Source organism: Dermacentor silvarum, chromosome 1, assembly GCF_013339745.2.
Source record: "Dermacentor silvarum isolate Dsil-2018 chromosome 1, BIME_Dsil_1.4, whole genome shotgun sequence".
Classification (NCBI taxonomy): domain Eukaryota; kingdom Metazoa; phylum Arthropoda; class Arachnida; order Ixodida; family Ixodidae; genus Dermacentor; species Dermacentor silvarum.
The window spans coordinates 107,038,105-107,051,411 of record NC_051154.1 but is presented as its reverse complement, the minus strand read 5'-3'; the positions used below and the strand labels follow the sequence as shown (position 1 = coordinate 107,051,411).

The window sequence follows — 13,307 nt, the reverse complement described above, 5'->3', positions numbered from 1 at the left end:
CCCTGGCCAAGCAGCCGCCCTATATCGCCTTTTGCTTTCCTATCGCGACATATTTGACACTGACAATCGCCCACTTGGTCAGACGTCCCTTGTTAAGCATCGGATAAACACTGGTGATGCTGTTCCCATTCATCGCCGACCGTATCGCGTGTCCACGGCAGAGCGGCAAGTTATTCAGCAGGAAGTCAACAAGATGCTCGCCAAAGGCATTGTTGAGCCCTCGTCGAGCCCTTGGGCGTCGCCGGTGGTGCTCGTCAAAAAGAAAGATGGCACGTGGCGTTTCTGTGTTGATTACCGCCACCTAAACCGAATCACTAAAAAGGACGTTTACCCGTTACCACGAATTGACGACGCTCTTGATTGTCTTCACGGTGCCAAATACTTTTCGTCCATTGACCTTCGATCTGGTTATTGGCAGATTTCCGTCGATGACCAAGACCAAGAAAAGACCGCTTTCGTCACTCCAGATGGCCTCTACCAATTTAAGGTTATGCCGTTTGGTTTATGCAATGCCCCCGCCACGTTCGAACGGATGATGGACTCTCTGCTTCAAGGTTTCAAATGGTCAACTTGCCTTTGTTACCTCGACGACGTCCTTGTGTTTTCTCCTACGTTTGAGACGCACCTTGAGCGCGTCGCAGCTATCCTTGACGTCTTCCGCAAGGCTGGGCTCCAATTAAACTCATCGAAGTGCCACTTCGGGCGCCGACAGATTACAGTGCTCGGCCATCTCGTCGATGCTTCCGGAGTACAACCCGACCCGGAGAAGGTTCGAGCAGTAACAGCTTTTCCTGTACCTCAGTCTGTCAAGGTTTCAAATGGTCAACTTGCCTTTGTTACCTCGACGACGTCCTTGTGTTTTCTCCTACGTTTGAGACGCACCTTGAGCGCGTCGCAGCTATCCTTGACGTCTTCCGCAAGGCTGGGCTCCAATTAAACTCATCGAAGTGCCACTTCGGGCGCCGACAGATTACAGTGCTCGGCCATCTCGTCGATGCTTCCGGAGTACAACCCGACCCGGAGAAGGTTCGAGCAGTAACAGCTTTTCCTGTACCTCAGTCTGTCAAAGACGTCCGGAGTTTTGTGGGGCTCTGCTCTTATTTCAGACGGTTTGTGAAAGATTTCGCAGCAATCGCTCGACCACTCACTGAACTTCTGAAGAAAGACGTGCCTTTTACGTGGGGTTCCCCTCAGGCTGCCGCATTTTCACGCCTTATCACGATTCTGACCAATCCACCGATCTTGGCCCACTTTGACCCGTCCGCACCTACAGAGGTCCGAACCGATGCCAGTGGTTATGGGATCGGCGCAGTCTTAGCGCAACGACAACACGGACACGACCGCGTTATAGCCTACGCTAGCCGGCTCCTGACAACTGCAGAGCGCAACTATTCGATTACCGAGCGCGAATGTCTTGCTCTCGTCTGGGCTGTTTCAAAGTTCCGCCCATATTTATATGGCAAGCCCTTCTCAGTAATCACAGACCATCATGCGCTGTGTTGGCTTTCGTCGCTCAAGGATCCTACTGGTAGGCTCGGTCGTTGGGCTCTCCGACTACAAGAATATCCCTACACAGTGACGTACAAGTCGGGACGCCAACACCAGGACGCAGATTGCCTCTCTCGCTACCCAGTCCAAGACCCGACCTCTACGTCTGATACTGACACCGACGCCTGCGTTCTCTCTGTTTTTCCACTGGTCCATGTCGCCGACGATCAGCGCCGTGACCCGTCCTTGAGTGTCATCATTGACCGCCTGGAATCGTCACTTGCCGACAGCTCCCTTCTCTTATTCACACTTCAAGATGGCGTACTCTACCGCCACAACGTTCACCCCGACGGCCCAGCATTACTCCTTGTGATCCCTAAACACCTTCGCTCGGCTGTTCTCCACGAACTTCACGACCTCCCCACTGCCGGTCACCTCGGTGTGTCACGTACCTACGACAGGATCCGCCGACGCTTCTTTTGGCCAGGGCTTGCTCGCTCCGTTCGAAGATACGTAGCTGCGTGTGAGAAATGCCAGCGACGCAAGACACCGTCGACGCTCCCTGCTGGGTACCTTCAACCAATTGACATTCCCGCGGAACCATTCTTTCGGGTTGGTTTAGATTTACTTGGTCCTTTTCCTATTTCTACCTCTGGGAACAGGTGGATCGCTGTGGCCACAAATTACGCCACGCGCTACGCCATCACCCGAGCGCTCCCTACAAGCTGCGCCACAGATGTTGCCGATTTTCTTCTACGCGACGTGATTTTATTACATGGAGCTCCGCGACAACTTCTCACAGACCGTGGCCGGACATTCCTGTCAAAAGTTATCGCGGACATCCTGCAGTCCTGTTCCATGAGGCACAAGCTATCCACGTCATACGGATCATCCGCAAACGAATGGCCTCACGGAGCGTCTTAATCGCACTCTCACAGACATGCTCGCGAAGTATGTGTCTTCCGACCGCACTGACTGGGACCTCGCTCTCCCGTTGTGTACCTTTGCGTATAATTCCTCGCGCCACGACACAGCCGGTTATTCGCCATTTTTCCTTCTGTTCGGCCGAGAACCAGCACTGCCCCTCGACACAAGCATCCCTGTTCACGCAGCACCCACCAGTGAATATGCACTTGACGCCGTCGCCCGCGCTGCCCACGCAAGGGCAATTGCCCGTGGCCGCCTTCTGCACTCCCAAGAGAGTCAACGGCGTTTGTACGACCAGCGACACCGCGACGTGCACTTCCCGCCTGGTTCTTTGGTGCTTCTATGGTCTCCGTCGCGTCAGGTTGGCCTGTCAGAAAAACTGCTGTCTCGTTACACAGGCCCCTACCGAGTGTTTCGTGCCGTGACTCCTGTCACCTACGAGATCGCCCCTGACGCCCCATCTGCTTCCCAGTCCAGTGATATCGTGCACGTTACACGACTGAAGCAGTATCACCCTCCCAGTGATGACATTTAGACGCTCCGGGACGTCGCTTCTGCCGCCGGGGGATTATGCTACACGCGTGTGGTATTTGGTTGTTTGAACGAGGCGCGCGGGTGCCTAGACGAAGAAGACTAACTGCTCTGGGCTCTCGAGCTATCGGCTGATCTGGCCAGCGCTGCAGCTATCTTTTGTAAATATACTTGTAAATAGTCTCCTGTACTTAATTCTTCGTTCGCGTAACAATATTTTGCAAGGCGTTACATTGCTTTTTCATAGATGTGTACTTGTGCGACTTAACACGCACAAAACACATGCATATCCCTAACGTGTTTAACTGAATCCGCTTGTCGCATGGCTCAACCAAGAGACGCCAGTCTCTTGGCGGTGCGAGGGGACTCAGGCTGTAAAACTGAATTGTCTTCTACTCTGTTGGCGCTGAGCCGTGCTTCCTCAAGAGCTGCAGAAGATAGCGCCAACCTTTCCTTTCTCAAATGAACCACTTAGTAGTCCTACTCTGAGGTCTTGCAAACACTCATATAAGCTCGTCACTGCAGTGAACAAACTTTCGAGGTCTCACGAAGTTGCCAATGTAACTGTTATTAAAGGTAATTTATATATATGCATACATGGGTGGGGTTCGGAAAGCTAGTCAGCCCCCCCCCCCCCCCCCCCCCCGGAAAAATGAAAACTTGCCGCCTATGGGCGTAGGCTTGTACTACCTTCATTCTATACCTCTCATTCAGCTTTATTACGACGACTGCTACCCTCTCATTAATGTTGTACAATTCATCAATGTTGCCCGCTATATCCTTATGGACTGGAAATCCTACTCCGAATTCTGTCTTATCTGTAGCATCTGTCTTATCTGTAGCAGAGGACGTGGGCGTTAGCACTGTATAATCCTCACCAGTTCTAACCTCACTAAGGCCAATAATGTCCCAGGCAATACCTGATAATTCTTCAAATAGCCCTGCTAAGCTAGCCTCACTTGATAGGGTGCGCGTATTGAACGTTGCCAGGTTCAGTTTCCAGTGGCGGCCTGTCCGGACCCAGATATTCTTAGCACCCTCTGCCGCTTAGCAGGTCTGACGGCCACCTTGGTCAGGTGCTCCACAGCCGCTGGGGACTGTGGGCCATGGGTAAATTGTAGGAGTCATGGGTGAAGGCAACTGGTCAATAAAACCCACATATGCTACCTGAAGGCATCAATGTTGCCGGATTCGAGACCCTCGTTATGTAATGAACGAGAAGGAAGCTAACCGAGGAGCCCGATTTTTATTGATCATATCATAAGAAGCCAACGAACATAGATGCCAAGGACAACATAGGAGGAATTACATGTGCTTACTAATTGAAATAAATAAATAATAAATTAATGGAAATGAAGGTGGATGAAAAAACAACTTGCCGCAGGTGGGGAACGATCCCACGCTTGCACATTACGCCAGCGATGCTCTTACCATTGAGCTACCGCGGCGCCGTTTTCCCATCCACTTTCTGGGGTATTTATGTTTTACTACCACAACTAACCCTCACAAGCTTTGACGACGGATTTGGATGTTAATTCCTTTCTTCTCGTTCACACAAACACACAAGTAGTGTATATATATATATATATATATATATATATATATATATATATATATATAAGGAGGGAGGGGGTCAGGAAGTTGGGGGCATGACATCGGCTGTCCGAAAATAGCGGTACTTCCGTCAAACAGTTGACCCCCCGCGACGCGTATAGATGGTGCGGAAGTGCTCCCACAAGTCATCATTGCAGGACATGCGTGCTTAACTCCGTTGCCATGTTTGGATCCACCATGCGCCGGCGCAAAGAAGCCGGCAGAGAAACGCCAGCGACTGGTTCGAGCGCCGCTCCGGCCAGCGGCGCAGGAGCCTGAGTATTTTTTGACAAATGCTCACGGAACTCGCCAAGACCCCTCGATTACGCAATGAGAGACCATGTCGCTTGCTCGCCGCCCGATCCGGCGTCCTTGACAAGTCATGGAATGGAATTTCAAGGAAAACTTACTTGGCGCGGGGTGCTTCAGCGACGTAGTGCATAAAACTCTCCGCCGCTTTGTGAAATGTCTTCGCAAGACGCTTTGCCGACTCTGCGGGAAGAAGAAGCAAGGGTTTACCCCGGCAAAGTGTCTATACGCTAAGAGAGCGGCGCGTTGGTAATACGAGCGATCTTTGTAGCTCTTCTTCCTATGTGGACTATGGTGGACTGAATACCGCAGGCTTGTATAGTATGTAACTTACTGTCTTATGTTCTAGTCACTCTCTCCAATATACTTTCTTTATTGACTTCGTCACTTAGACACTTCCATGAGCTAATATTTATTATTACAGCTTAAATACTTTCCGATGGTAACTTGTTCATTTAATATGGTACTTTTCTTTTTTTCGAGAAGCAAGAATATCTCCTGGACGAAATGGAACACAAGCGAGCCTGCTAGGTTGTGCAGTAGTAAGGTGACTCGTACGCCTCCACGCAGCCAATCGGTATGGGGTGCGCACATGCGCAGTGGCACCGCGCTTGGACCATGGAGATTTTCTGGCTGTTGGAAAACCAGGGGCACGCTGGTATGCAAATACTTTAATGCAATCTTGTTTGTTTTAATTGGATAATGTACCAGCCTTGCTAGTTTGCAGAAGAAATCACCAGTTTGAACGCTTTTTGGATGTGACGAATTACTTTTTGCTATCAGTGATTAGTATTCCAGACACTTTCTGACGCTAAATACTATTTATCACACAATTACGTTAGTTTTACCCGGTGCTCTGCTCTTTAACTTCTCTTCCTCAATACCTCTTCCTCAGTATTTTGTTTAGCTTACTTACCGATGCTCAGGCCACGGTTGCGAAGCGTATCAGCATGTCGGCGCTCAAAGCGTTCGAGAGCGTCGGTGAGCCACCACGCCATTTCTGCCGGCGCGTAGGGCAGCACCTCTCGGTCGGCCCACATGCGAGCCATCAGCGCGCCGACCTGCGTCGCTGTCCTCAGCGCACTTGTGAGTTCTGTGGAGTTGGTGGATACCATGCGGTGAGCGGGCCACATGCCGTACGGACGCGCGGGGTCCTGCCGGTTTGTATAAAGGATAAGTTTTCAGCTACGCCAGCTACGATTTCAGCGCCGGCGCACACGCGATCGGCGTACATCGAAACTCCAGCGAGTCAGCGTTAACTATGCGTGCTTGCCTCCAATTTCACGAGTGTGTGTTACAGATCAGTGGTGCATTCTCGACGCAAAGAGTTCAGGGCTATGGCATGGCCGGCTACGTAGTGATGCCAAGTGACACTTTCAGGTAATCACGCTTGAGCTGCGTTATAATTTACTTTGATTCATTCGTGTTTACCTTTTTGACGATGGTACACTCATAGAGTGTCAACAAAATGTTCTGGATTTGTAGTCGCGATAGTGGTGGCAAGAAAATTAGGCCAATTAAATGTTAAGGCGCATTCATTTTGAAGCATCTTAAACGCGTGAGCCCAAGCACACGCGCACGGGATCCAAGAACACATCAGTTTTACAGCGAAGCTGTTAGCCTCTAGTTGGTCAGGAGAATTCGGTCTGTGCTCACCGAAAAAGAAACGGCAGCTGGAAAAGGTTTTTTTTTTTTTTTTGAGTTTCCGCGTAACAGAATTATGTTTTCTCGTATATTCAAATTACAATTCGATGCTATCATGTCTGCATGCAGGTTGCGTTTAAGTCGTATACTTTACAAATTTTGTGACGCATATTACTTAAAAAATTGAATTAGTTCAATAAGGCACTTGCGCTTGGTGGAGGGCCTACTATAATGAGGATGTATGCTGCACTCCGGGCGTGCGTGCGTGACAAACGTGTGCATGTCATGCATCTGTGATTGATGCGAGGGCCCGTTGCATCTGTCGCACCGTCTATGCTGCGACCGTAATCGACATTGGGGCAAACGCTGTTCAAAAAAAAAAAAAAAGTTGCAGTGGCTTAGCTCGGCTATGCCAGGATATACGTAGCGTTAGCAAAGGTTCAGCTGATTATTCTTAGCTTTCCTGGTTGTCTAGATTGTCAAGGATTAGCTTGATTGTCATGCTTACTGCTGCTCCAATGACACACACGCGGTATACGTATTATGTGGCACATGTATATTTATTTTTGCTCAACGTCACGTTGCTTCTCTATTGCGACAAAGATGGCTGCGCTGTTGAGCAGCATTTGCGCTCTCCTTCTCCATGGCTATACCACACTGGCAAACGCCAGTCAGAAGCGCAGCGGCTCCAGCGCAGTGTCAGACGGCGACTGCACAGCGAGCGCGCGCCGGCGCCAGTGCGTCTACCACGGCTACGACGTCACTCCTCTGGAATGCGCAGACCGGCGGCGGTGAGTCGCGCGCGGCGGCGGCGGTGGAGTGCGCGAGAGGTGCCGGCTCCGGTGGCTCCGGTGCGCAAGCCGTGTGACATCACTGATCCTTGGGCATGCGCAGCACGGCTCTTGATGTGCCGCGCGAAACGGGCTTGGCTAGGCCAGTGTAGCTAACGCTACAAAATTACAGCGACGTTTCACTTCGTGAACGCGGGTTACGCGCAAGCGTATGGACGCCGCGAATATGCACAGCGAGCACCGCGGCGTTGAAGCACAAACGGAAAGGGCGCGAACGCGGTCGTGGACGCTACATTAATTGATCTCGACGGTGCGACGCCTTGTGCTGGTGGTGCTTGTGTAACGTCGGCAACAGATTCGCAACGGCAACAGAGTACATCCACTTTCACAGGGTGGAACGGAGGCGGATTTTTATTGCGATAGCAAGTATATCAACACTCGAGGCGCATTTATGCCGTCGCCGTGATGTTCCGTATAAAGTCCAAGGGTGATAAAATCGTCGCCGCGCGCCGTATGTACACCCGTGAGCAAAAGTATACGGACCATAGGGTCACCGAAAAAGCTGAATTACTTCATAATTAACAAGCATAAACTGCATACTGAGAAGTTCGCAATACCAAGTTTGGAGTGCAGTCCTCAATTTCAAGTTGCGTTCACAGGCAAAGGAAAAAATCAGCTTTATCGCGCAACCCCTGGTCCGTGTACTAATGTCCGTCTCATCGAATAACCCAGCTCAATGATAGGAATTATGCTACCTGCCACAGGTGATTTCTAAAAATTCCGTAAAAATTAAAAATGAACACCCTGTACAAGGCTATAATGAAACATCTTATGGACAACACCTTGCTAACGAACAGTCAACACGGTTTTCGCAAGGGGTTTTCATGTACGTACGACACAACTTCTTGAGTTCTATAATGATCTAGCGTCTGTAATTGATTTGGGTGGACAAATAGATTGCATTTTCCAGACTTCCGCAAGGCATTTGACACTGTTTCCCATTCACTACTTCTTGAAAAACTTCGAATGATTCATACAGATCCAAGTGTTTTTAACTGGATCGAGAACTATTTGTCCCAACGCTGTCAGTGTGTTCTCTTGAACGGAGTCAAGTCAGATTATCTAAAGATCACGTCAGGTGTCCCGCAGGGGTCTGTGCTGGGGCCTCTTTTGTTTCTTGTTTATATTAATGATATTCACTTAGACATCAGCTCAAATATGCGGCTCTTCGCGGATGACTGTATTATATATAGAAAAATTCAGAATGAACATGATATCCTAGAAATACAGGCCGATCTTGAACGTATTTTTGAATGGTGTTCCATGTGGAAAATGAATCTTAACACGAATAAGTGCGTCCATGTGTGTTTTACTAAGACAAAAATAACTGATGCAAGTTACCATATAATGAACAACACTTTAGGTAAGAAATTTACGAATAAATATTTGGGTGTGCTGCTGTCGGGCGATTGCTCTTGAAATGCACATGTGGACTATGTGGTTGCCAAAGCTGCAGTAGCATTGAATTATATTCAAAGAAATTTAAAATGTGCAAATGCCAACCTTTGAAGCATGGCGTACCTAACATGTATAAGATAAGCTATCCTGGAATATGTCTGTACCCTTTGGGACCCGTGCATGTCTGAACAGTAAACTAGAAAAATTTCAGAAAAGAGCAGCCAGGTTGGTCTTGCGTAGGTGCGGTGGGAACTATAGTTGCATTGAAATGAAAAAAGAGTTGAATTGGGAATTATTTCCGTCTCGCCGAAAAAAATTGCGGTTAAAACTCTTGTAAAGTTGTGAAGTCGGGGGTCCGAGCAGCCATGAAGGTTCCATGGATGGTGCCGTACCAAGTTGCGGGAGAAGGAGAGGTCCAGAGAGATGTTCCATGAGATCAGAAAAGAGTTTTATAAACAAATGTAGGTACATGGTATTTTACACGAATGACTCCATGATTCTTGGAGCCGTCTGCAAGCTAACGTGTTTGCATGTCCGAGCGTTTACATCTCCGAGCGTCCACACAACACACACGCCCGCTTTTTATGAGTTCATTTCCCCCTTTCTCTCGTCGAGGAAATTCAACATCTTTCATCCTGGCCAATTGGACTGTCGCACCGACTGCAACATCCCGCCCCTGGTGACGCACCACGCCGCCGATCTCCGCCTCTGGAGTTCAAGCTTCAACCCGCCTTCTACGCAATGCAATTTCATGAGAAGCTTGGGCCGGCGCTGTTCCCACGAAGTCGAAGTCGTCAGCGTAGGCACTTTGCAGCAATTAGCTGTTGATACAATGCCGAAGACTACTTCACAGTTTGGGGTCCTTCACAGAACCTGACTCGATTGTTCATCAGCTCAGACGAACACGCGACGTAGAGCCACTTGTCAATCATCTTAATGTGACACATGCTTCGTCGCCAGTTCTTTGGCATTGAAAAGACGATGACGCGTGAATGGCCTTTCATAGCTGCACGCTCGCCGGTATGCATAGTTTGTCCAGAAAGCTCGACAGATTCAACATTTCATAGCTGCAGGTTTGCCGGTGAAGCATCCTTAAGTGCCAGGCACAACAGTACCAAATATTTAATCACAAAGCTGAAATTGATAGCAAAAGTTACTTAAAACAGCCAAATTATCATCATCATCATCAGCCTATATTTATGTCAATTGCAGGACGAAGGCCTCTCCCTGTGATCTTCAATTACCCCTGTCTTGCGCTAGCTGATTCCAGCTTGCGTCTACAAATTTCCTAACTTCATCACCCCACCTAGTTTTCTGCCGTCCTCGACTGCGCTTCCCTTCTCTTCGTATCCATTGTGTAACTCTAACGTCCACCGGTTATCCATCCTACGCATTAAATGGCCTACCCAGCTCCGTTTTTTTCGTTTAATGTCAACTAGACTATCGGTTATCCCCGTTCTCTGATCCACACCGCTCTCTTCATGTCGCTTAACGTTAGGCCTAACATTTTTCGTTCCATCGCTCTTTGTGCGGTCTTTAACTTGTTCTAGAGCTTCTTTTTTAACCTCCAAGTTTCTGCCCCATATGTTAGTACCGGTAGAATGCAATGATTGTACACTTTTCTTTTCAACGACAGTGGTAAGCTCCCAGTCAGGATTTTGCAATGCCTGCCGTATGCACTCCAACCCAATTTTATTCTTCTGTAAATTTCTTTCTCATGGTCAGGGTCCCCTGTGAGTAATTGACCTAGATGAACGTACTCCTTTACAGACTCTAGAGGCTGACTGGTGATCCTGAATTGTTGTTCTCTTGCAGGCTATTGAACATTATCTTTATCTTCTGCATGTTAATCTTCAACCCCACTCTTACACTTTCTCGGTTAAGGTCCTGAATCATTAGCTGTAATTCGTCCCCATTGTTGCTGAATAGGACAATGTCATCTGCAAACCGAAGGTTGTTGAGATAATCGCCGTTGATCCTCACTCCTAAGCCTTCCCAGTCTAAGAGCTTGAATACTTCTAGGCATGCAGTGAATAGCATTGGAGAGATTGTGTCTCCTTGCCTGCCACCTTTCTTGATAGGTATTCTTGATAGGACAAGAAAAGTAGAAGGCCAAATTATATATCTGCACAAATGGTTTCCAGTAGAGAACGTACGGACACGGACAGAAAGGGACGACGACACACGCTGGCCCAGCGTGTGTCGTCGTCCCTTTCTGTCCGTGTCCGTACGTTCTGCTGGAAACCATTTGTACGTGCAACCAACGAGCTCAGGTGAACACTATTCTGAAGTTATATATCTGGACGGACTGACCACAAGTACAAAATTAGGGAATACCAGTCCAGGCCGAACCTGTACGCAAATTCGTTTTTTGTAAAATCTATCGCTCAGTGGAATCGACTGACGTCTGAGCAAGTGTGCAGTGAGAATGAAGATGTATTTTTTGCAAGCTTGTAACCCCCTTGCTTCGGGCTAAGCCGGAAAATGTATGAATTAAGAATAAAGAATAAAGCAAAATAGTAAGCGAATGTACTATTTTATACTATAGAATGAACTATTCTTCGTATAGCTTCTACTAATTTGCTATCGAAATCGATGCTTCGCACTTCGGGTGAAACTGCGACTTTTTTCTCCCTTTCAAATGTTGACGCCTGTATGCTCACTGCCTCCGTCTGATAACCTGGTTACGTCGTTATAGGACGGTTCGCGTCGCACATGCATGAGCCACTTATGGCGGCCATGACCCGATGCGACATTGGAAAATAAAACGGCAGCATCCATGTCATGATGACTGTCGACGTTAATTAGGATTCTTAGCGCGTCCGGTGTTCCGGTAACGTTTGCAGATAACCGGGTTAGCGGAGGCGTAAACGTAAGCCGCCGGATGGGTGGCGCCACCTTGTGTCGCAGAGCTCAACCAGGAGAACACAGAGCGGTTATTGCAGTGACCAAGTGTATTCTACTTCGCTGCTGGTGTAAATTTTTGGCAGGGGCGTAATCGTGAACCCGTTGCCTATTTAAACTCTTTTGTAGAGCGCAGCTGCGGCTAGCGTTGGCGTAACCAAGCGAACGAGCGCAGCGGATGGAAGAGCGAACGCGGAGCGCAGCGGTGGATGAAAAAAGTCGCAGTTTCGCCCGAAAGGCGAAGCATCATTTGCGATAGCAAATTAGTAGAGAGCTATTCGGAGTAGGGATAGTAGTTTTATCGGCTGCATAAACTTGGACACATCCGCTTACTAACTGAATTAACAAGCGTGGTGTCAGCGCGCACAAGCAAACATGAATAGATCCCACTCAATGACCGCAGGCAACCACTGTCAAAATGTTGGTAGCAAACGCAGCCGCCGCAGCGAGCGAAGGTTCGTGTGGTCTATCGCTTCAACGGAAACTGAGCAGCGAATGCACAGCGCGTACAAAGGTCAGAGCCGTGTGGAGATCACTTTTAAGAGACGGTGCGGGCGACCGCCGCAGCCGGGCAAAGTTGAAACTGCCCCCCCCCCGCTCCCTCCCGCGCTGCCTTCCCGCTTTCCCCCTTTCGCGTGGCAGATTGAGTGGCCAGTTCCCCTTGCGCCCGGTTGCAAGATACGCATTTGGTGCCGCAGCACAGCGCCGCCTCCCTCCCTCCTTCCCACGGTCTTTCGCGCGACGGAAGTCGCGTTTGCTTTCCGCCGTGCGTTCGCTCTCCGTGATAGCGCGCTTTCACTCGGGCATACGGCGCGCGGCGACAATTTTATCGCCCTTGGCCTTTATACGGAACCTCACGGCGACGACGACGGCGACGATGGCTACGAGATGGCGCCAGAGTAGCGCGCGTTGTCTGAGAGGTCTGTCTGCGGTGGCTGCTGTGAATCGCGCCCACGCGTCATCCACGCGTTGGTTCTCGCGACCTTCCGATTAGCGAGGCAGCCGCGCCACACTTCGCTCCGTTTGCAACGTGCCGCACGAGACAGATTGTCCGCGCCAGCCAATATATCCCGAAATGAAACACGTATAGAGCTTAGCTCAAACTTCGCATTAGGGAGAATCGCAATGGTCGGTGATTTTTTTTACAAGAACACTTCGGGAACACGAAAGCTTGCCTGTAAGACATTGTGGTTAGACAAAGCGTCACAAGATGTCGCTAGCAGGACCCGTTAAATAAAGCGAACCCGGTGTTACGCAAATGCCATTGCGTATACCAGAATACCGGACACCCTAAAACTACCTAATGTGATTAGCGGTGCAGGACTGTAGCGACACAATGGGGCACAAACTTGGAGGTTAACCAAGAAGCTTTATAGGAAGTTAAGGACCGCGCAACGAGCGATGGAACGAAAAAATTAGGCGTAACGTTAAGAGACAGGAAGGCAGATGTACGGATTAGAGATCAAATGGGTGTAGCCGATATTCTAGTCGACATCAAGAGAAAAAAATTCAGAGCCCTTCGACTACTGTGAAGATGGAAGCCAGCGAAGCTGTGACTATGGGGGGTCTGCTATAGTGAATATTGCTATAGTGAATTTCTATATTATCATTATTGACCATATTGAGCTTCTTCGGCATGTTCGTCAAAGAGCAAGGACACCG

General features: G+C 49.1%; 1 protein-coding gene across 1 annotated transcript in view; it reads right to left on the bottom strand.

Moving 5' to 3' along the window:
• The window catches only part of LOC125947380 (glutamate carboxypeptidase 2-like), a 77,227-nt gene that overhangs the window by 26,295 nt on the left and 37,625 nt on the right, over positions 1-13,307 (bottom strand). Inside the window, exons 9-10 of the mRNA XM_049672002.1 lie at positions 5,765-6,002; positions 4,950-5,031 (exon numbers count right to left, since the gene is read on the bottom strand). Of these exons, the coding sequence (XP_049527959.1) occupies positions 4,950-5,031; positions 5,765-6,002 (320 nt within the window). The remainder of the gene's footprint in view (positions 1-4,949; positions 5,032-5,764; positions 6,003-13,307) is intronic.